Genomic DNA, 23006 nt, shown 5'->3' on the forward strand with positions numbered 1-23006 from the left:
AAAAAAAAATCAAATAACTAATGGCTCCCTGTCCTGAAAGGGCTCACAATCTTAAAAGATGCAACACCAGCAGGCAGCCACTAGAAAAGATGCTGCTGGGGTGAGGTGGGCCAGTTACTCTCCCCCTGCTAAATCAAAGAGGAGCACCCACTTGAAAAAGTGCCTCTTAACCAGTTAGCAGGGGTTTATTAGGCAGTGCATCTGTGGCAAGGTAGTACCTAAGCAACACCTGGAATTTTGAACTGCTTTTTTCTACTTTGGATCCTGCCCTTCCTTCTGCTCCTAGACAAATGGTTCCCAACATTAAGGAGCCTGCGGACGACTGAGGCAAAAACTGGAATCTCATGGACCACATGCTGTGCCATCTGTGGGCAATGTTCTCTGCCCTCTGTGGTGGTCTGTGGGAAGTGCGTACCCCACCACCAGAGAGAGTAGAGAATGGACCGCCCACAGCCACTGCCTTCAGTGTCTCTACTTTCTCTAGTAGTCCATGGGGAAGCATCTCCCAAGTGAGCACTCCCCCAAGGACTATAAGAGAGGGTGGAGAAAGGACCGCCCTGAAGTGCTAGCTGTGGACAGTCTGTTCTCCACCCTCTCTGATGGTCCAAGGAGGAGCACTGGCTCAGCAAGACATTGCAAGTGATCAAAGGCAATTTTTTCCTGAGATCTCATGGATCACTTCTCAAGGTCTTATGGACCACAGGTTGAGAACCAGTGTGACAGACAGACAGACAGACAGACAGACAGACAGACAGACAGACAGTCGCCCCCCAAACCCTTGCATCTCCAGTGGAAGAATCTCAAGTAGCAGGTTTCAAAAAGACCTCTGTCTTAGGCCTTGGGGAACTATTCCAAATTTACCCAGAAAGTGGTTTAATTAATAAGGCAAGTCCATAAATTCATTCCAAGGAGACATCTGCCTACTTGCAAGAAGCCCCACTCTGTGAAGTACATTCAAAATTTCCCACAACCTGGGCACATTAAAAGGAAGGAATTTTCAACAGCAGCCAGAGGACCATATATAGCAAGCGAAGTCCTGGTGTGGCACAGATGACCACATATTAGCTCTCTTCCATGCCTTCAATCCCATTATTAATATCCATGTGGAGTTAATTAAAGGGCAGCTGTCACGTTCTCCACTAGCCCCATGATACATAATGAGTTCCTCTCTTAATGGCACAGGGAATGCTGGGAAATAATATTAGTCCAGTTTTGTAACATCCACACCAAAGTTATCTCCCCACATCCCAAAAGGACCACGAATGGCCTTTCTTCACCCCAGGCATTAATGACACTGTTTCAAGTACAATAATCGGATGCTAATTTTATAATTTGCCATCACACTAATTATGCTCCCAAGTACACGCCGCTTATCATTTCAAAAGAAGCATGTCTACATCTGAACTCGAACTGTGGAAAAAAGACAAACGCCAAAGGAAAAAAGGAGCAATCTCAAGAAAACAATCAAAGCCACATTAAGTTTAGAAGACTCTTGAAAAAAGAGATAGTCAATTTCCAAAGAGCTGCCTTCTAAAATGAAATCTGAACACTTTCATGGAGATTTGCTATTATTAAAAAAAGAGAGCGCACTAGTGAAAAAAAAAATTAATGCGTGCTCCGTTCTTAAGAATTTGGGGGTCATTTTAACACCGACGCCATTTTGCCCATGAAGAGAACTTGTACTTCATCTTATGTCTTCTTCCAATCCATTATTTCAGCGGTTCCCAAACTGAGTTGTGGCTCCTGGGGGAGCCACAGAAACCAGCCAGGGAAGCCGAGGAATTCTTACAAAAAACCCACCACCCTATACAATATATAGGATTGTAGCCCTAATGGGGAGACACGACCAACAGCCCAGTAGGTCAAAGGAGCCACCAGTTGAAAAACTTTGGGAATCGCTGCATTATTTCATTGTTTTGAGTGCCTGCTGGAAATGCTCTAAAACTAAAAGAAAGGTGTGCTATGCTCCAGAATGCCTAGCAGCATGCACTAAAATAGTTATACTGCTTTAAAGCGGGCTTGCAATGAGCCATGTGCCCCAGTGAAACACTGCACAAAAAGAATTTCTTATAGATTTGCATCCACAGTCACATCAAGATGGCTCTTTTGCAGTGTTTATTACAGTGTTTACTGTAAAGTTACACATCTTTACAGGTGTGTAAAGAACAACGTAATAAGGGAAAAATTAACTTGAAGGAACGGAAAACTGCATCAAACTACACATGGACAGTATTCTGTATGAAATTCAGAACTTAAAAATGGAATAATGGGAAACCTTTAATGCAGTGATTTTCAACCTTTTTCAACTCATGGCACACTAAGGAAATGCTAAAATTGTCAAGGAACCTCATCAGTTTTTGACAGTTGACAAGGCACACTGCACTGATGGCTGGAGGCTCACAACCCCCAATGACCCTATTAACATATAACCCTCCCCCAGTCTCCCATGGCACACCTGCAGGCCAGTTGTAGCACACCAATGTGCCACGGCACAGTGGTTGAAAATTGCTGCTTTAATGCATCAGTTCCACTTCAAAAAACAAGACCAAGTAATTAGGAATTTCAAAATTTGGAAGAAATCTCAGATAGACAGACTTTTAGATGCATCAAAAGTCCAGCATGTTTTTTTGGTTTGGGGGGGGGGGGGAGGCTGAGATACACCAAGAGTATTGCACTGAGACACACCAGCTATAGTTTGTTGCATTGTAATGAAATCTGTTGGTGGATGGCCTATAATTTGACCAAGATGTTGGTACAGACCATGCTCCATGCCCATAAATATGATTGACTGACATAGTTAATCCCACTGGAAAACTTTTCAAAGAGCACCCTTGCTATTTGGTTAGCTCAGCTATAAAGGCAGGAGAGGAGCCAAAAGGAACATATACTTGCAAGGATTTGTTTTGACACTCTGTTTAGAGAATCATTTGTTTTATACTTTTATCCCTTCAAAAACAAGGAGGTTTTTTTTTTTAAGTCTTTGTTTTTAAACAGCTAATCCTTGACATTAAACAGGAATGGGCTCATATAAAAATCAAAAAAACACAAATTCCAGAACAGTGACATGAAGTGCTGGTTCCCACATGCACATGCTTGCCCCATATGCACATGCAGCATCCCATGATGACTATCACAGATCATCTTAAACTATAGAGACAACTTTCACTATCACTGCAAAATGCAAAGTTTTGCCATTTGCCTATTAAGTTGCGAATCATTAATTGTGCAATAGTCGGGTGGGGCACATGTTAAGTGTGAAGCAGGTCTATTGATAAAGTGGGTCTTGTGAAAGGGAAGCCTTCACACCTGGCACTGAGATTTGCCGATAACTTCCAGCTCATCTGAAAAATGTTCCTGTCATAGTTACACCTAAAGTGCATGAATGGAATGCTCAGTTCATATCAATGTGTGAAGTTGAGCCTTGCCAGCTTGGTGAGCACCTATGTGTTGCCGTCACTGCCCTGAATGGCTACAATTGCAAGGGGGAGATGCTGCTTACATAACACCTTGCAGTGCCTGTCATGGTACAGCCCCCTTTCCCCCCCCAGTTATGCTTCTGCTCCAACTATTGAGTTTTCAGGACATTCTCTTTATCGCTTTCTTCAGCCACCCAGTTTCTTGGCTGGTTTCCCCAGCACTCCACTCCTTCCCCTTCATAATAGTATGGGTTGCATCAGCGGTTGGCCAGAAAGGGCACTAATCAAGGGCCCCCAATCATCAAAGGGACTACCTGGGCAGATTCCTGAGCCCTCAATTCTGGTGTCACAATATGACACAATATGCCACTGACACCAGGGAGTGAGTAAGGGGGACTTTGCTCCAGGACCCCTAGCAATCTGCCACTGATGCCGCCCAATAACACAGGCTTCTCTTGACTGCAAGCGTTACAACATTTCTTCCAAGTCCCCTCTCTGTTTGCCTTATCTTGCCTCAATTTCCCAAGCTGTCATCACAGCAGCTCAGCCAATCAGTGAGGGTGGCTTCACCACTTCAAGCACAATACAACAAGGAATACATAAACCAGTCCTTTCGTCCTACACATGAATCAGGCAGCTATACTTTGCTCACCTCACGGGTGACTCTGCCATTGTTGTCAAAGTCGTAAAGGGTGAAGGTCCATTCTTGTCTGTTGTCTTCCTCAACGGATACATCACACTGTAATTCCTGCAGAACACACAAAGAGTAACAGATTACCTACAGCAAAATATCTATTGAAAGAAGGCCACTGTCTCCTTCATGAAAATATTAAGAGAACAACAGCTTATAAAAAAAAACTATATTCAACTTCCTAGCAGTAGTAGTAGTAGTAGTAGTAGTAGTAGTAGTAGTAGTAGTAGAACCATTATTGCCATAGTCTATGTGCAATAATACCTATGTTCTATACAGACCTACATCTTAAACACAGTATCACTGGTGTTCACTAGGTGTTCACTAGTCCGACTCTTCCCAATAACACCTACAAAAGCTACCGTTCTCTCCACTATGTCAACCACCTCCATAGATAGAACAAACCAGACCTTGTCCTGATCTTTATGGTTGTCCTGTCCTCCCAGGTTGGCCATAATTGAACCTAGGAACTCTGATCATGGCTCTTCAAGAAGTGGACAGTCTAAAAGTAAATGCAATACAGTTTCTAAGTCCCACCCACATTGACAGCGCCTTTCAGCATATAGCACCCCGTTAAATCTGCCATATAATAGGGAAGATGGCTGGGCATTGCACCTTGATAATGAGAATGCCCTTCACTCTTGTGGCCCTTTAAGGAGGGGGAAGAAAAGCCACCATTTGACCTCTCTTGATGGAAAAATGTAGATGCAATGGTTTCATTAGCAGCATTTGGCACTTCCTGATATTTTATATCCAGGATTCTCCTTTTGCTCATTTGAAATGCTTGCTCTTGGCTTGATAGACCCAATAAGTCAAGGTCTGTTCCCAACTGTTTTAGTTTCTTCACAAGTGGATGGTCTGTTCAACTTCATATATTCATATAAGCTTGGCTGGTGGTGGTGATCAGTAGTTTGTCTTACTGAATTGCTTCACCAGCTGCTGCTGAATAAAACTATTGCAAATAGTCTCCTCTAAATGCATAAAACTGCCACAGCACTGAAACCTATCAACACATAGGAATGCAGCAAATCCCCTCCCCTCACAATAGAGATGTTTTCTGGGGAAATGAATTTTGGCCACTTCCCTGCATGTCTGAAGGGATGGTGCCTGGAAGGCTTCCCTAAGAAAGGAGTTCTAAAAGGGTGTGCTACTACTGAAAAGGTCTCCTCCTTGTAGACTGTAGTTTAATGTCTCTGCAGGTAAGTAGGGCTCCCAGATTATGGTATTTGGTGAGCAATTCCTGCAATTGTCATTGCTATGTTGCTTTGCCTTCTGTAAATGGAGTTTGTGGGATGGGACTGCAACAAAGGCCCCAATCTCATAAACCCTGCATTCTCATAGAATGCCACAGAAAGTGGTGCAGTGCATTGTAGTTGTATTCAACAACCCCGTTGTCTTAGATCTGCATATTGGTTACACAGCTGACGCATGCATAGTAAATGAAAAGAGATCGTGCTGACTTTAATTTTAAAAATCACACAGGTTTAAAAAATTTTTATTAATAATAATCTATATGTGGATGACACATAATTAGAGGCTTATAGTTTAGAACAACCGTCTCTAAACTTGAGACCACTGCATCAGGAAAATCCCTTCCCTGGCACAAAGAGAGCTTACAATTCCACTGGGGAGCCTCCTCTTTGGGCCGCAGATCCCCCCCAAGCATCACACCAGCCAGCCATATCTGCCTGGAAACCCAGGTGCAAAAACCTGCTGGGGTGACTAAACCCAGAAATGGCTGGCTGGCACAATGTTTGGGGGTGATCTACGATGCAAGGAGGAGGTTCCCTGCTAGAACAGTAAGCTCTGTTCACCCAGGGGATGGATTCTGGCGGGTGATCTGTAGTCTGTGGCTGGTCTAGAAAATCGATAGAAGATAACAGAAGAAGGCGAGGGAAGTGGAGGCCACATAAACAGGGGAAATAGATGTCATTATTTCAAGTATATGTGGTTAGTCTTAAATACAGCTTGGTGCAGAGAGCAGGGGAGCAGTGGCGTAGCAAGTGGGGAAGGATGCCCCAGGTGCCAGACCAGAAGGGGGTGTCACATGAGGCCCAGACAAGATGGTGGTAGTGGGAGAAACAGCAGCAGCACCAGCATGATTGCAGGTGGGCAGAGGCTGTTGCCACCTGTTTCAATGGCTTTGCGATCTCGTTGCTGCTTTGTTCCTTCTCCTATGGAGGCTGAGCCTTCAAAGGTGAAGGAATGGGGTGGCAGCGAGATTGCATAGCCACATCCGCCATCACCTTCTCTTCTGGGAGAAACCATAAGGGACGGCACAACATCCCACAATGTTGTGACATCACTGGCCTGGGTTCACTGCCTCTAGCGACACCTCTGCAGGGAGGTTAAGCCAAAGATTTCACAGAAACTGGTTTAATTCACGTACGAAAAAAAATCCTCCATTATCAGGCCAAATTCCTAGCTCTTACAGGAAGAAAGCAGGCAACTGGCCCCAAAAGTAAGAAATAATGGCTAGACCAGAGCTTGGGTTGCATGTGTGTTTTTTTTTTTTGTCTCTGTCAGTTGGCAATCCTGATGATAATGACATTTGAAGCCAATTTTCCACCTATTCTCCTGGGCGGGAGAGGGAAGCCATTCAGCAGTGTATTTGTCTAATTCCCTTGGGCTAACACTCTCAGAGAATTTGAAACTTTTTTTTCCCAATTTCACTGAGCAAGAGAAAGAAACTATGTGAAAGGCCGACAGACTTCCTAAAATCCTTAAGAATATAATGTTCGAGATCCTTTAATTTAAGGGGGAAAGAAAAGATGGGCACAAGAGAGAATACACAAGAAAAATCTCTGGTTTAATTCAAGGAGAAAAAGCCAGAGGCTCACAGCATGAGGTAGGATAAAAGTTGAAACAGAAGTGACCATTAATACGAAATTGACATGCGGCATAAACCTCTAACTGAAACATCCTTCCACAACACAGATGTTTAAATGCAGTATTAATTCCAGCTACCCCTTATAACTCATTAAGGCATTATACCTGCTGAAACAGAGCCCAAGCTGGGTTTAATAAGGGAGGGGGGGGGGAAATCTTCCCTGTTAGAGCTATTTTATTAAATCTTGCCAGGTGTAATTTATGTTGAAATCTTGAGGATGTTGAGAGGACAGCAGTGTCCAAAGGATGCAGTTGAGAGCCGTTAAAGCCAATGGTATCAACAGAACACACTTCAGGAAATCAAGGAACAGAAAACAAAGTCAAAAAGGTAATATTGTTTTATTTTGCTATGTAATCCACTTTGTTAGCTATGCTTGTTGAAAAGCAATATACAGTGCTCAGTATTTGTGGGGGATCTGTTCCACGACCCCCTGAGGATTCCAAAATCCACAGATAAATCCGTGGGGGCCAAGGCTGCAGTGCCACAAAAACTCATCTGGAGGCTGCACTGGGCCCTCCAGAGGTTATGTGGCCTCCTTGCAACTCAGAACATTTCCCAGATGTGACAAGCAGTCACAGGCACCCAGTCACATCCGGGAGGCCCTCTGAAGCACTCTGATTTGCGGGCTCAGGATCCAATGGTCCCCAGTCCACGGAGGTCCAACATGCGGCTCTTTTTGGTGCTCTTCAGAAACCTGGCCACAGGCTTTTTCTGTTTCTCTGTTTCTCTTTTTTTCTGTTTCTCTGCCATGTTGTTCCAGTTTCTCCTGCAGATAAGGAGGGCCCATCGTATACATATTCTTATTCTTAGCTACTACAACAACAAAAGTCAGAAATGAACTTTCAGACCTCTAATTGTCTACGGCCTGGCCTTTATGACCGCTTCATTTTGTCATTCCATGTGCAGGAGGTGAAAATGCATGTTGAGGGAGGAGGAGAAGGAAGGATTTCAACCAGGTTGAGAAGGGCATAAAATGGAACTAAAGGAGAGGAAAGGGGGCTTTACTAGTGGCACTCAGTATAGGTGGTGGCCACCATTTTAGTTGCCCATAAGTCCTCTGGGGTGGTGCTATGTCATTGTGTAACATTGTTCCCAGGTGATCAATTGGAAATTAAAATGGTCACATCTTGTGAAAGTGAGTTCCATACATTATTATTATTATTATTATTATTATTATTATTATTATTATTATTATTATTATTATTATTAACAGTATTAACAGTATTTATATTGATCATGATCATTGATCATGAGTGGTGTGAAGAAATACTTTCTAGTATATGTCCTGAATCTATTGCTAATCATTTTCATTGAGCAATAGCAAGGCATTGTAATATGATGTCAAGTATTATGTCTAGTATTGTGTCTAGTGTTATGAGAGGTAGAACAAAAACCCTCTGTGCCTATAGAGTGCATGTTTGATATACTTCTCAGACATTATTTCATTAATCTCTGCAACAGCCCTAGAACATAGGACCATACTATTTTCCCCCATACTGCATTTGGATGCTAGGGATTGACTCAGGAACTTCTTTAGGTAAGCCGTATACTCTCTCATTGAGTTACACAACACCAGAACCAGGGGACATCTACTAAACTTGAGTGTTGAGATAGTTAGAACAGACAAAAGAAAATATTTCTCTACCCATCACTTAACTAGTCTGTGGAACTCCTTGCCACAGGATGTGGGGATGGCATCTGGCTTAGATGCCTTTCAAAGGAGATATGACAGACTGATGGAGGAAAAGTTCATCTTAGCAGTGATGACGCACCAGCCCTCAAGAAGGAATCAGCCTGTGCCAACTGGTCTACTTGACTGTTCTTATTCCTCCTCGTTAGATACTTGCCCTCCTCCTCTCGAGGCCTGTGCTGCGATCAGAGTCGGCAAGAGTCACAACACAAGCCATGGGGGCAATTAAAGGAAATGTTGCTGCTCACAAGTAAAATAAACAGCTCCAAATAGCTTTGGCATGATGGAAGATTCGAAATACCTGCTTGATCTGCTGACTTGAAACCAATTCCCTACAGCGGTGAAGGGTAAACTCCCCCCCATCCCCTGCTGAGTTCAAAGGCAGCCTTCTCTTCACTCCAACAAGCCCTGGCTGAAAGCAGCTAAAGTATCCCCTCTCTCAACAGTGGAAACAGAGTTTCGTATTACACAAACATTCCCAGCACCTTTAAAAGCCAAGGCACATCCACCTTCTCCGATTTAGACCTCTCTGTCTTGACAGTTGCATTTCAGATTCTTTTGTACTGGTCATAAAACGAAAGCATTTACCATTTTCTCAGCCCCCAGCTTACATGGTTCAGAAGCTTTGAATTGAAGTACGTGGCAGGCATGTGTGTGTGTGTGTGTGTGTGTGTGTGTGTGTGTGTGTGTGTGTGAGAGAGAGAGAGAGAGAGAGAGAGAGAGAGAGAGAGAGAGAGAGAGAGAGAGTGAGTGAGTGAGTGAGTGTCTGTGAGTGTGAATACATCAGTATCTGGTACTTCGTCTCATATGAAGAGCTTTCACTGCCCTCCGCTATCTAATACACAAAACAGAATAGACCAAAGAAACACACAGGCAACGCATCATTAATGCATAGAATTTTCTGCCACGGGATGTGGTGATGGCTGCTGGCTTTGATTATTAGGCAAATTCATGCAGGAGGATAGCCTATCAATGGTATTTAGCCAAGAAAACTAAATGGAACCTCCAAAGTAATATAGCACTGAATGCCAGTTATTGGAAATACCAAGAGAAGACTACGTATTCTTTTCATGCCCTTTTGTGGACTTCTTAGAGTTATCTGGTTGGCCACCATGGGAAGCTGGATGCTGGACTAGAGCAGGGCGGTTCAACTTTTAGCAGTGGGGGGGGGGGGATTGCATGACCCTTGTGTGACCCCTGGCTGGGTCGATTCAGAAGTAATTCACAGTGACATCATGATGTCACCCCCAGTTACTGCCGCATTCTGAGCCTGCAGAAGTCATTCAGCAGGAGGCACTGGAGGTGGGTGTAGCGGGGCTTTACGAACTCCCTGCACGTTCCAGCTTCTCCTCCAAAGTTATGGGTACATGCTATGACAATTCTCATGCTGCTGAGCTGGGAGAGCTCTGGGAGAATCAAGAGATAGCCAGTTATGAAAGAATCAAACTCTGTCTCCCATGAAAGAAAGAAAGAGCTCCTGCTTTGCATGTAGGACATCCAACTTCTACTACTAAGCATGTGTCAAGACCCTGGCACCATCCCCGAGTAGCCAGACATAAGATGATGTCACCACCAATTACTTCTGAGTTCTGAGCTGCTGGAAGTCACTTGTAGGAGGAAGTAGCAGGAGAAGCAGGAGGAAGAGAAGGTGGTGGGTGTGATTGGGGCTTCGATCTCCCAGCCACACCATTCCAGCTTCTCCTTCAAAGTTGGAATGATGTGGCAGAGAGATGAAAAAGCAGCTGAAGCAGGTGGTGGGGGCAGTGGGGCTTTTCTAAGGTTGCCAAAAGAGACCTTGCCTGCTGCATGTGGCCTGTGGGGCATGTGTTGGACCACCCTATAATAATAATAATAATAATAATTATACTGGTATTTATATACCGGCTTTCTGGTCATTGGATTACTCCTCTGACTTTATTCAAGGAGGTTCACATAGGCAGGTTATCTCTAAACCCCCGAGGGGATTTTTACAATAACAGAAAGGTTCTTTCAAGAACCGCACAATGTTTCAGATGGATCTTTCACGGTCTGGTATCACTTCTGGCCCCCAGTCGCCTCCCACGCTGGCTGACAAGCAGCTCCTTCATCTCTCACTTGAAAGGCAGCCAAGACACTTCACTCACACCAGATAGCAGGTGGAATAACTCAGCTCAGCTTGTCAGCTGCTTCAAAGTCTCGCCATTCACGGAGTTGCCGGTGGCCTCGAACTGGCAACCTTCAGATGCTATCTTCAAGCTAACGGAGGCTCTACCCTCTAGACCAGACCTCCTGCCTGAAGGACCTATGTTCAAATTATAGAAGAACCTATGCTCAAATCTCAGCAGTATCTTCCAGCAGAACTGGGAAGCACCCTTGCCTGCAATGCAGTAGAGCTTCTTTCAGTCAGTGTAGACAGTGCTGCCTTGGTCTGAAGCAGTATAAGGAAGTTTCACTGTTTTCTGGAATTGGTCAGAGTATATTATTTTCATGGTATTCAATCTCCATTGGCTGGTCCAGACTCCATTCAAGCTACTAGTTCTTACTTTTCAAGCCCTAAACACTGCAACCAGGATACCCCTCCCATGCTCCAATCAGTAACAGAGGTCATGCTCCATCTTGCATAGTTCAGCAACCAAGGTGCGGCAAGCAAGTACAGAGGCTTTTCAGTTGTGGCACTGCTGAGAAACACCCACCCATACTGAAGGTTTTTCAGCAGTCTTTGTGAAAAAACATTTGCTTAATCTTTTACACTGGCCTCCTTTGCCTGCAGTGATGTCATTGCAGAACTATATCTTATTGGCTACTGTCCTGTTCCTAGTTGGATAGCATCAACTAAGGAAGGAGGAAGAAGCAGCAGGTGGGGGAAAATGGCATTAAAAGACTGCCTGTCAGGAGAAACAATGTCGCCAAATTTTTTTTCCAAAAAGTTGAATGTTTACTAAATGGTTTTCAGGGAAAATCTGATCATTTCCTAAAAACATTAACTGGAGAACATCCAGAGTGCCATTAAATAACATGACTGATTCTTTAACAAATGGGTAATCCCAGACCCAGTTCAAACATTACACCTACTACGAAGATATGAGAGATTGTGGCACTCAAGGTGGATCGTAGCCACCTGAGTTCTTCAGCCACGCGTAACTTTTGCGTGGGAGCTTTGGTCTCACCAAAATGTTCTGAAGCTTTTCCTTCTTGGAAGATATTCCATGATGCATTATAACTTCTTGTCAGCAGGAAGGACTCTGCCTTCTTCAAAAATTGTTCAGGAAGCGATAGGATGGCACTTCAAGGGAGATAGACTTTTATATATCTGGATAGCCTTCGCAATATCAGCCAGTTTGGCATTTGCTCTCACTGCTTTGATAGAAACGTGGCCTCGTCCCACGTGAATTGATTCTAGCTCACTCTCAAATGAGTGAGTTAGAATCAATTCACGTGGGACGAGGCCACGTGACTTCAACTGAGGTGGGCACCTGAGGTGGAATGTGAGAAGAAACCACACATGAGAACAAATGCCAGAAATCAAATTCACCACGTGAGCTTGCAAGTCATTGCTGGGCAAGAGTACAGTGGGCCCTTGGCATCTGTGGGGGATTTGTTCCGGGAATTCTGAATTCCACGGATAATTAAATCCATGCTGGGGGATGGAGACGCTGACAAATAGAAGTGCCTCCCAAATGCACTTCCAGTTTTTTTACAAGCTACTTCTAGTCATGTCTCTGAGGCCCAGCATCCCCTGATACTCAAATCCATGGGTGCCGAGCCTTCAGATAAGGAGGGCTCACTGTATTGTCTAGACGAGATCTCAATTTGCCGTATATCCAGGGATGCACACAAGTTGCTTTGATGGCACCAGCATGCTTCGTTCTCCAAGGAGGCCTTCTAGCTTGGTTGACAATGTGAATCAGCACTTGTATTATGAAATCTCTTCCTTTGTAAGCGATGCACACAACACCTGACAGTTTTACGAAGCAAGGAAATCGGCCAACCAGACTTGTTTTGGCAGGACCTTGTCTTCCTCACCACCAGTCATCAGATGGATTTCTAGCACGACTGGGTCAAGGTCAGATCACTCTGGAGGCTTAGAAATGAAAGACTTCTTGCAAGCATCTTTTTCACTAGGAGGTGTATGAGTGAAAAAAAAGGAGGACGGTAGACTACAAAGCAAAACAAAACAAAACAAAACGAAGCACACAGGGAGATACGAAAACACAACTCTATGACAGAAAAACAAAAACATTACACATAAAAGGAAGGGGAACTCAAGTGTTTGAGACCAGAGAGTCACAATATGCAAGGTTGGCCTGGCGTACATTTCGTTCCCCTGAGCTATATGTTAACATCCCTTATTTCCTATCTCCTGGTGCCAGTACACCTTGGAGCTCTGCCTTCTCCAGTCTGTCATATTGCAGCCTCCACCTTCCAGTTTCAAAATACAGGCACCTTCTGGGTATCCACATAGGATACGTTCCTGCCTCCTGTAGATACTGGAAACCATGCATACGGGAGAACGCAATTCCCCAAGCCCCCGTGCCCCATTACCTTTGTTTCGTTTCATTACAGTTCCCCCAAAGTGATAATGTGTCTTACTTGAACAAAAGTTATAAGCAGAAAGCTTATAGCAAGACAAGAGGCAAGCAGCCTGCAGCCTAGGAGGGAGACTAGGAGCAAGCATTACTCTCCTGCTTCCTGCTCACTTTTATTCTCTCTTCTAGGTTGCAGGTTGCTTGCCTGCTTGTCTTGCTATAAGCTTCCTGCTAATAGCATTTTCAAGCAAGACATATTATCACTTTGGGGGAATATCACTTCTGGGGAATGTAATGAGGTTAAACAAAGGTACTGGGGTGCACTGGGGCGGGCCCATAAGAAACCGCAGATAACCAAATCAGTGGATGCCAGATCTGTGGAAACCAGGGGATGCCTGTATTCCAGCAGCACTCTGCCTCAGTCTGCAGCACACCCCCTTCCACTTTCTCCATGCTTAGCATTCCTCTCTTAACATGTTCAACAGCTGCACAAAAGGAAGCAGGATCACAGCCCTGCACCCTGTGACCTGTTGGTAGCCATACCCTCAGTCACTACTTGTTAGGCCAAACATAACGCCCTGTTTTCACAACACATCCAGGATGATCAAGCCATTTTTTTCACAGAGGGCTGGTGCAATGCAATGGCTCAGATTCTGAGAGTGCCACGAAGTCTCCCGAAGGAACTTAGGTAAGCTTCAGCCCTACAAAGCTGCAATATAGGGATAAAATGAACCATGGTGTTTGGACAAAGAGCTGTCTTTTAAAGTACTGGCTCTCCTACTCAGTACTTAGCTCAGAAAGCAAGCTAAGCCAGCAGTAAAAGCAACCACAGGAAAATGCCATGAAAATGATAAAAACAGAGCAAACAGCAGAATTCACCAGAAGCTTGTTGTGGCTAGAACACATAGTCTCCATGCGAACCCTGAAGACATACAGCCTAAAGACTATTCAGGAAGGCGCTGAGTGAATTGTCTGGGGCGAATGTTCCATAATCAAGGTGCCACAACTGAAAAAGCCCTGCCGTTTGTTGCCACCAGCCTCACTTCTGCCTTCAGCCTTGAAAATGAATCAACTTGGTTCAACCAGGGACTTACAATGAAGTCTTTGGGGGGAAAAATGAGCCCTTACCTCAAATTTCAGTTGCTTCTTGGAGCTTGTACGTGCATCAGTTTCCTTTTCCGCTTTCTTTTCATCACTGCTACAAATTCCGTCTGTCTTCTCTGGAGGCAACGCCACTGGGAGGGAGAAAAGAAAAAAAAAGTACACTCAGAAGCAAGTTCTAGAACAGGCTGCTTTAAATCACCTGACACACCAGAAACCTAGCTGTAAAAACCAGCAGAGGTCTTCGCCGTATCCTATCCTCCCTCTCAGGGCTGGAAGCCTTACACAGGGCTTCTTGGACTTGCACCAGAAAATTAGCTGCAATGGATCTGAGTAGCCCCATTGAGCAGCCTGGGTCTCAACATGAGGGGGGAAGGGGAAGGGAAAAATATCCCCTTACCCAGAGGAGAACACCAGACTGTTCCTAACCAGTGCTGGATATGGCGTAGGCCACTCGGCCCAGCTGCAACAACATAGGTTAGGATTGGGCTGCCTAATGCAGCTGGAACTCTGTGCCACAGTTAATACTGAAAATTGAAGTTAGAGGAGAATTTTGGCCACAAGAAAGGGGGAAGGGAAGGAGTTCATGAGCTCAGAGGATGCTCCCAATCCTGTATCCCTAGTTAGAAGTTCAGGAACACAAACCTGCAAGGAATACCCTATCAAGCTAGTTTTGTGCATTGTCCAGACACTCTTTTTTGACAACATTCATCCTTTTTCAAAACAAGATCATGTCCATATTCTGCTCTTTCGTCAATCTTTAAGTTGAAATTTGACATTCAGGCAGAGGGTGGGCTACCTGAGAACACGGCCAACAGAGAATAAATGCTCTTGGTTTTAAACATTGCAGTTTAATCTTTCTGCATATTCAAAGACATAAATTATACATTAAAGCAAAATTTTCTAACAGGTAAAAGCTGTGCTGTGACAAATTAGACCCCATCAAATATAAGAGTTCAGAATATATGAAGGAAGGGCAGGGAAAGGGGAAACTTGAAATATAAATGCCTTAGAACATTTTTAATATTGTATGCAGGGAAATATTAACCATTCATTTTTCCCAAGACCAAGACCAACCATTCATTTTTCCATTTCTTGGAAAAGGGACTAGTTTCTTCAAAAGGGACTAGTTTCTTCAAAATCTCTCATGTATATTTCAATATATTGTGCACTCTAATTTCTATCAGAGAACTATGATTTCTCCTATGTATATAATTACTTTTACTACTAGCTTAGATACATCCAAGTATAATTATCCCTTAATCCTGCCAAGTAAGGGCTCCAAGAATATTTATTTTATATATTTACAGGTATTCGTACAATAAAATTTGCATTTGCTCTTGGAAAAACTATATTTCCCAAGGGCTACCACATCACTTCTTCCGTATATGTGCCACAAAAGGAGAGGGAGGGAAAGAAAGATTTACCTCCTTTCTTTTTTCTCCCCACAGTTCAAACTCTGCCCCTGTTGACCCTGCCCAAAGTTTACAATACTGGTTCCCAACCTGTGATCCGTGAACCACAGGTGGTCCATGAGAAGTGGTCCACGAGGCCTTAATACGAATAATAATAATAATAATGAACCACATCACCTTCTATCACTTCCAGCCACTTCCAGCATCCCACCAAGTCAGTGCTCCCCCACGGACCACCACAGAGGGCAGAGAACGGACCGACTGAAGTGTTGGCTGTGGGGGGGGTCCATTCTCCATCCTCTGTTCATCTGTGGAGGAGCGCTCATGTGGGAATGCTTACCCATGAACCACCAGAGAGGGCAGTGAATGGATTGCCTGCAGCCTGCAACAAAAACAGCAATCCACAAATCTTCCCTATAAATAATAAATCTAAAATTTTCTCTATTACCAATTTAATTTGTGTGTGTGCAGGTGTGGGGGGAGGGGGTTGCATGTGGCCCATGATGATTTCAATATTTGCCTCAGAGGTCTGCGGGCTCCTAAAGGATGGAAACCACTGGTTTAAAAAGAAGGGGGGCTGGGAGATGATGCAGCACTTGGTAGGTGCAAAGGAGTGGGCTTCAGTGACCTGCGATTTCAGTGAAAACCCCTGAAAACTATATCTGAATCCTGATACAACAAGCTTCGCCATCACCTCTATACAAATTATCTCTGATGCAAGAAAGGAACTACTGTACAAGATGTTTTTCAAACTGTGTTAACACTTGGAGAAAGAGAAAACCACTGAGTTCAAGGAGACTTACTCCTATGTATGTGTGCACAAGATTGCAGCCTTTTTAAATCACACTGCTCAGTCATTAGAGAAATCAATGTTTTGAGGGGTTCCACCCCCTTTTCATACTGCATTCCCGGCTTGAGGCAAGCTCATTCTCTTTCAGCATCTGTGCAACCAAAGCCTAGCTTGGGCACATGCGTTGAGGCAACTTGCTCCTTGCCTCTGAGCAGGATGTTCAGTCCCTGCAGAAATGGGAAAAGGCTATGCCACTTGAAAGATTTATATCCATATAATTCACAAAGGAGAAAGAAACAAAATATGCCGAGAGCTTCTATTAATAAAATGTGAATGCCTTGCCTAGGAGAAGGAAAGCGGCTCTGAAAACTCAAGAAACACCATTGAGCTCTGTGCCAGAGTTCACGGAGTATACACAATGCCAGAGTATACACAATGTGGACTTCCACCAAGAGCCTTGCCAACAATATTAAACCTGTCCAGACTAGACTGCTATCTTAAATAAGAGGGAAGCATTAACAGAGTCATGTTTCCAGCATCTGTGCCATTAGAAATAGGTCCGTTGACAGTATCATTTCTGTAAAAATATGCACTTGCTTCCTCTTCAGATGTCAAGCCGCTTTCAAAGAGGTGCATTTTGTGTGTGTTAAACCTTCAGACTTGTAGTTGTAAAAAGCCAGAGTTGGACTCTCCTGAGGCTAACTACAAACGAGTTCCAAAGAGTTACGTTAGGCAGGCCCAAGAGCTTGGATAGGCCCAGTGGAATTTTTTTTTGCTTCCCCCCCTTTTCTCCCTCCTTTGAACAGCAGACCACCGTGCCATATCAAAAGCTGCCTTTGGAATGCTTGGTTCTTAACTGTATGGTTGTGGTTTTTTGTATCACATAGTTTTATATCTATGCAGCCCTTCCTTCCAAGTCTTTAAGGTGGAGCACATGATTCTCCCTTCCTCCAACTGCTCTTAAGAGACAACTTTGACTTAAGAGACAAGTTCAGTGGTTCCCAAACTTTTAAGCGCCGCAGCCCACCTCATACTCCCCAGTGGGTCACCACACTCCGCTCCTTCTTGTGAGACCCTGGAGGCCTCTACTTGGTTGTGCCGGGCCGGCAACCAACTTTATTGGCCTCTGTGGACCTCAGAATGTAAAATGACTTGGGCTGGTTGTGGTCTGTTGACTCCTCAACTCTATAAAACCTTTGCGTCTAGGCCAGTGCAGAAGCCTGATAAACTCAGGTAGCAAGGAAGCCTCCCTAACCCTGCCTTGCCTCACCTCATCATGCCTTGCCCAGTCTTGATAAATCTGGCATCTTGTCACTGGCATAGCTAAGGCAGGGCCAGGGGGGATCCACAGCCTTAAGGGAGTATCAAGCTGGGGGATGCTTAGAGCAGTTGCACATTGCTCAGACTGGGCAACCACTTTTTTACCTTTTTTTTTTCCTCTTGACAAGTCACAAAAAAGTGATCAACCACTCAGAGCAGAGCACAACTGCTCCAAGTGTCCTGTAACCCAGACGTAATTAGCAGTGGTATCACACACTTCCAGGGCAGGTGACATTTCAAGTCACAGCCCTGGGTGTCAGAAGGGCCAGCTACACCACTGCATCTCATCCTCAGTTTGGCTCAGACCACGTCTTATGCTCTGGCCCTCTGATTGTTGGTCTCAACCAGAACTCAACCCTGGCCTGTCCTTGTCTACCTCAACTGCCTCTGGCCCTCCTCTTGTCTCCCACCTGTGGCTGAACTGGATCATCCTATCATGGCTGGTTTCAACAATTAACCAAGGAGTGATGCCCAGTGAGCTTCATGGCTGTGTGGGGATTGGCAGCTCCAAAGTGCTTGCAAAATGTCCCTGAGTAGGACATTAGGCAGTATTACAAGCTTATTTTTCACTGTGAAATGTTGGAAGATATGTTAATGAGGTCTTACAACTTAGCACATTTTAAATCCAACTTTTGTTGGACACAAGATTTTTTAAAAGTGGGCACTTTGCACAGTCCACTCTTCCACTCCCTTGCCAATTAGGAAGCCCTCAAATGGTTTCTTGTCCAGGATCCTTTGTATAGAGCCTTTCTGCAGGCTTCCAGTAAGGAGATTCTTTACTGGGTTAAGATCCCCATCTGTCAAGGACAAGTACGCCTAAAAGTACGTCTAAAAGGATAAGTACGTCTATTGTTTGCAAGGGCCTCATTTTCAGTCAACCCATAATTGCATCATTGAAAAAACATTACATTTGTTTCTTGACAGTGTCCCTTTTTCTCTGTCTCACTGCTATTAATCGGAAAGTATGTGCCTTGAACAACACACTAAAATGTTCCTTTTTCTGTTTGAAACTGGAAATACAACAAAGGGGAGAAAAATATTACATTTCAAACATTGTGAAATACTATTCCTGCATTAAAGAGAGCTAATTGGCACAAGTACACTTACAGATGTCTTTTGCTGAGGACAGTTAATTAATAACATCTATTTTTGAGAAAGAATAAGAGAACAAAAAGCATATGTGGAAGGGTGCTGAATCCACGGCTGTCATTCTGTATTCTGTACTCAGCCTGTTATGGAGTTCTACCCATTAAAGAAAAGAAACAGTTTTAACCATTCTTTAAGAATTCTATGCCCAAGACTGGGCAATGGGGGGGGAAAAAAGATTGACGGAATTTCTGCCAACCTATTTGGGGGGGGGGGGGAATGGAAGTTGGGTTGATGATTGTGGTCTTGTCACTTCTGAATCCTGACAGAGAAATGTATTTTAAAGAATATTTATATACTGCTTTTTGACAAAAAATAAGGTCACAAAGTGGTTAATGTGGTGAAAGAAATGAAAAAATGGTTCCCCATCTCTCACAATCTTAAAAAAGACACATGACAGAAAAGCCACTAGAAAAGATGCTAAGTTGGAATTTATAGGGACAGTTGATCTCCCTCCTGCTAAATATAAGAGAACCACCACTTTAAAAGGTGTCTCTGCCTTTTAACTAGGGGTTAAAATTCAGGTGACTGTTCCAAGAATACACCATGCTTTCTACAAATGCACTCATGAGTCATATGAACAAACATGCACTTGTGTGATATTTTCTCAATTGGAACTTCTGCATTCTCACAATGTTCCATGCCAAACCAAGATTATTCTCTCAATCAAAGCATGCATGTCCAAGAACCACCATCTTAAGACTACAAAACCCATGAAGCACTGCAAGTCTACCACTAAACTGAACAGAGTAGCTCCTTGGGTCTACCATGAACTGCTGCTCCAATAGGAACAGAAGGAACTATAAAATTTCAACCCAGAAAGTACTAAAACACTCATTCCTAAAATGCCTTCAAGAATACTTTCTGCTTGATCATAGTTTATCAGATCAGCCAAGCACAAGCCGTTGACAGTACGATTTAGGTGCCAAGTCTGAACTGAAAAGGAATGTTCAGAAGTTTCCTTGATGGCCACCTAGCAAATGTGGAAGTCCCTTCCCCTGGAGATGTCTCCAAGTCTGAACCTGAGTATTTTTCCAGAAGCACTTCAATAATGCTTTGTTTGAACTGGTTATGAAAGTTTGGAATTAAGGAAGAGCTGAGTAATTTTAATTGGCTTTTATCACATCAGTTATCTGCTAAGCATTCTGCAGCCTTTGTGTATCTGCTACCAGCCCCAAGCCCTAGAAATGGGGGTAGATGAAAGTGTAGATGAACTTATAAGAACACTGTTAGATGGCATGAAATGGGCTCAGACTTGTTTGAGATTCACCAAGTTGGCTTCGATTCTGTGCCATCGGAAAGTACCTGAGCAGTCCACAAAGACGTAAATAAAGAATTGATCAAGATTTTATTAATTACCATATTTGTATATTGCCTTTCTCAAAGACTCGTAGACCTGAGTCATGTAGAATCAAGGTGGTTTACATAGGCGGATTGACCATACATCATGTTTTTCAAATGAGGTTTTAATCTATGAGAGAATCTCATGGGATCCTCCATTCCTCCAGATGTTTTCTTTCATTGTCCTGACTGCACCAGCTCTTGCACTTTCCAAGCTTCCAAAGGCAGCTGCAAAACACACCTCAGGCTGGTTCTCAGGATGTTCTCCATTTCTTGCCAGTCCACATTCCTTCATCTCTAGCCAATCTCCCATCCAAGGTGAAATCCAAGTTGATCCTGCTTAGCTTTTTCAGGTAAAGAGATGGCTCAAACTCCAGAGCACACCTCCTGCTGTCAGTGCAGTCAGCAATCTTGCACATCAGGTCTGAACAGCAAAGATTAAAAAAAGGTTCCTTCATTTTTCCTGCAAAGCTCTAAGGCTGGCTCATCAGGGAGGTAGTCTGAGACAGTCACCGAAGGAAACGTGAGGCTACTGCCATCATCCACTTGCCTCCATCACCTTCCCTCTTCCTGCTCATTAAAAAATGAAGCTGGGAAGAGCACACAAATGTGGAGGAGTATCTCTGACTCTCATCCACCGCTCTGCACTCTTTCCCTTTGTGAATCTGGGGAGCAGAAGGAGGAGGAGATGCAATGGAGACAGCAGCTAGCATGCCCCTTGGTAAAAGGGGAATTATTTGGTGTGCTGCTCAGGCACTGGAGGTCTTGAGTCAATCCCACACAGAGCCCAAGTTTGATACTTCTCCAGGGTTATGGTTTCTTCAGCAATCTCTGGGCTTGCAAGACAAATATGGCCAACAATTCCCAAGTGACCCACGGACACTGATCATAAGAAACAACTGGTTTTGCGAGTCCAAATTAAGGAGTCTTCCAAGCAGGCAATTATCTTCAAATTCAAATTTCACTTTCAAGTTTTTCACTGTAAGACATGAATGAAAATGTATCGCCACCCCCTGCTAGGCGCAGAGTTGCATGGACTGAAATAGATTTTCCCAAGATGCTTATCTGGCGCTACCCCAAAGTCTCCCTCCCATGCCAGTTGGGGAAAGAGGGGGAGAAAGCATATGGGTGAAACACAAGTCAGCCTCCATTAGCAAGGCCAGATGAGCCAGACAATGTTGTGAGAATGTACTCCTGTATTGGGTTAAGGATAAAAGGGAGATTCTCTTCTCATTTGGGGGCAGAGTGAGCATCTCATAAGCAGCTGAGTGCCATGAGACAAGAGCCACCATGCGCTCATCTTTGCAGCTGTATAGTTGATACATGTTGCATTCAGTTCTCCTCTCAGATTACTTCTGATTTGCTAATATGATAAGTTATAATCTTGTGCATTAAAGGTTAAATTATATATATGTTGACAGCGCAATCCTATTCAGGGCTAGAGCCAATGCAGCAACCGCTGTGCCTGCACTAGGTGTCACAAACATGCTGCAAAGCATGCTCGCGATGACTTGGGAGTAGGGAGCGTGGATCCAAAGTTGCAACTGTAGGTGCTGGTAAGTACAGTGCCAAGCTGTGCAGGAGAAGAGGGTGGGGAGGGGGTGTTTTTAGGTAGGAGGAGGCAGAACGGGGGCGCATGAGGCCCAGGAAGGGGTTGGGATAAGTGAAGGTGGTCACTGCTATATCCTAACCCTCTTCTGGGGCTTGGCAGCCACACTCAGGGCTACTTGGATCTGCGCCAGCAGGCAGGCTGGAGCTCGACATGGGGAAAGGGAAAAATGTTCCCTTACCCTGAGGAGACCTCCAGCCTGCTCAAAGCCAGTGCTGGCTAGGATTGGGCTGTATCATATGTATGTTTGTGAGCATAGTCTTACGTGTCTTAAGTGAGCATAGTCTTAAGTGTGTACAAGAGCAGGTAAACAGCCGTATTATTTACTTATTTGTTTGTTTAAGAGATTTATACCCCGCCTTTCTATCCCATGAGGACACTCAAGGCGGCTCACACTTAAAAACATTAAAAACATAATATACATATAAAAACATTAAAAACAATGAAACACAATAAAAGCCTGGATCCCAAATTAAAATCCATTCAAGATGTGCCATGCCCCCTAGTGTCAGCATAAAAAGGCCTCTCTAAATAAAAAGGTCTTAAGCCCCACCGAAAGGACTCTAAAGAGGGAGCTGTTCTCAGTTCCAAGGGGAGAAAGAGTTCCACAAATGGGGAGCCACCACCGAGAAGGCCCTCTTTCTTGCCGCCATCCCCCTCACCTCCGCTAGTGGTGGCATGGTCAGAAAGACCCCCTCTGATGACCTGAGAGAACGGGTCAGAATATACGGAAGGAGCAATTCATGACAGGAAAATGTCTTGCTAGGTTTTGCTATGATAACTCATGCTAGCTATTGAAGTAACTGTGCCCATTTTAAAGGGATTTGGTGTTGCTTTAGCATAAATGGGTGTCAATTTTGGGGCTCAGGAACGCATCAAAAATGTTTCCCATTGGAACTAATGGTAATTACATACATCTTCAACTTCTGAGAATTCGCCCTACAAAGGGTTTTTCAGGAACGAATTACCCTTATAAGGTGGAAGACTGGATATCCTTTTTTCTTTTCTTTTCTTTTTTAAAGCAGCACATTGCAACAGAAGTTGCCAAAACATATGGCAGTTCTAAATTGCTGTTAGTTAGCAATTACATCA

General features: G+C 44.0%; 1 protein-coding gene across 1 annotated transcript in view; it reads right to left on the reverse strand.

Moving 5' to 3' along the window:
- Positions 1 to 23006, reverse strand: part of NKD1 (NKD inhibitor of WNT signaling pathway 1) — a 135361-nt gene that overhangs the window by 16164 nt on the left and 96191 nt on the right. The window contains exons 5-6 of the mRNA XM_066637728.1: positions 14321 to 14427; positions 4069 to 4164 (exon numbers count right to left, since the gene is read on the reverse strand). Coding sequence (XP_066493825.1) covers positions 4069 to 4164; positions 14321 to 14427 — 203 coding nt within the window. The remainder of the gene's footprint in view (positions 1 to 4068; positions 4165 to 14320; positions 14428 to 23006) is intronic.

Source organism: Tiliqua scincoides, chromosome 9 (assembly GCF_035046505.1).
Source record: "Tiliqua scincoides isolate rTilSci1 chromosome 9, rTilSci1.hap2, whole genome shotgun sequence".
Classification (NCBI taxonomy): domain Eukaryota; kingdom Metazoa; phylum Chordata; class Lepidosauria; order Squamata; family Scincidae; genus Tiliqua; species Tiliqua scincoides.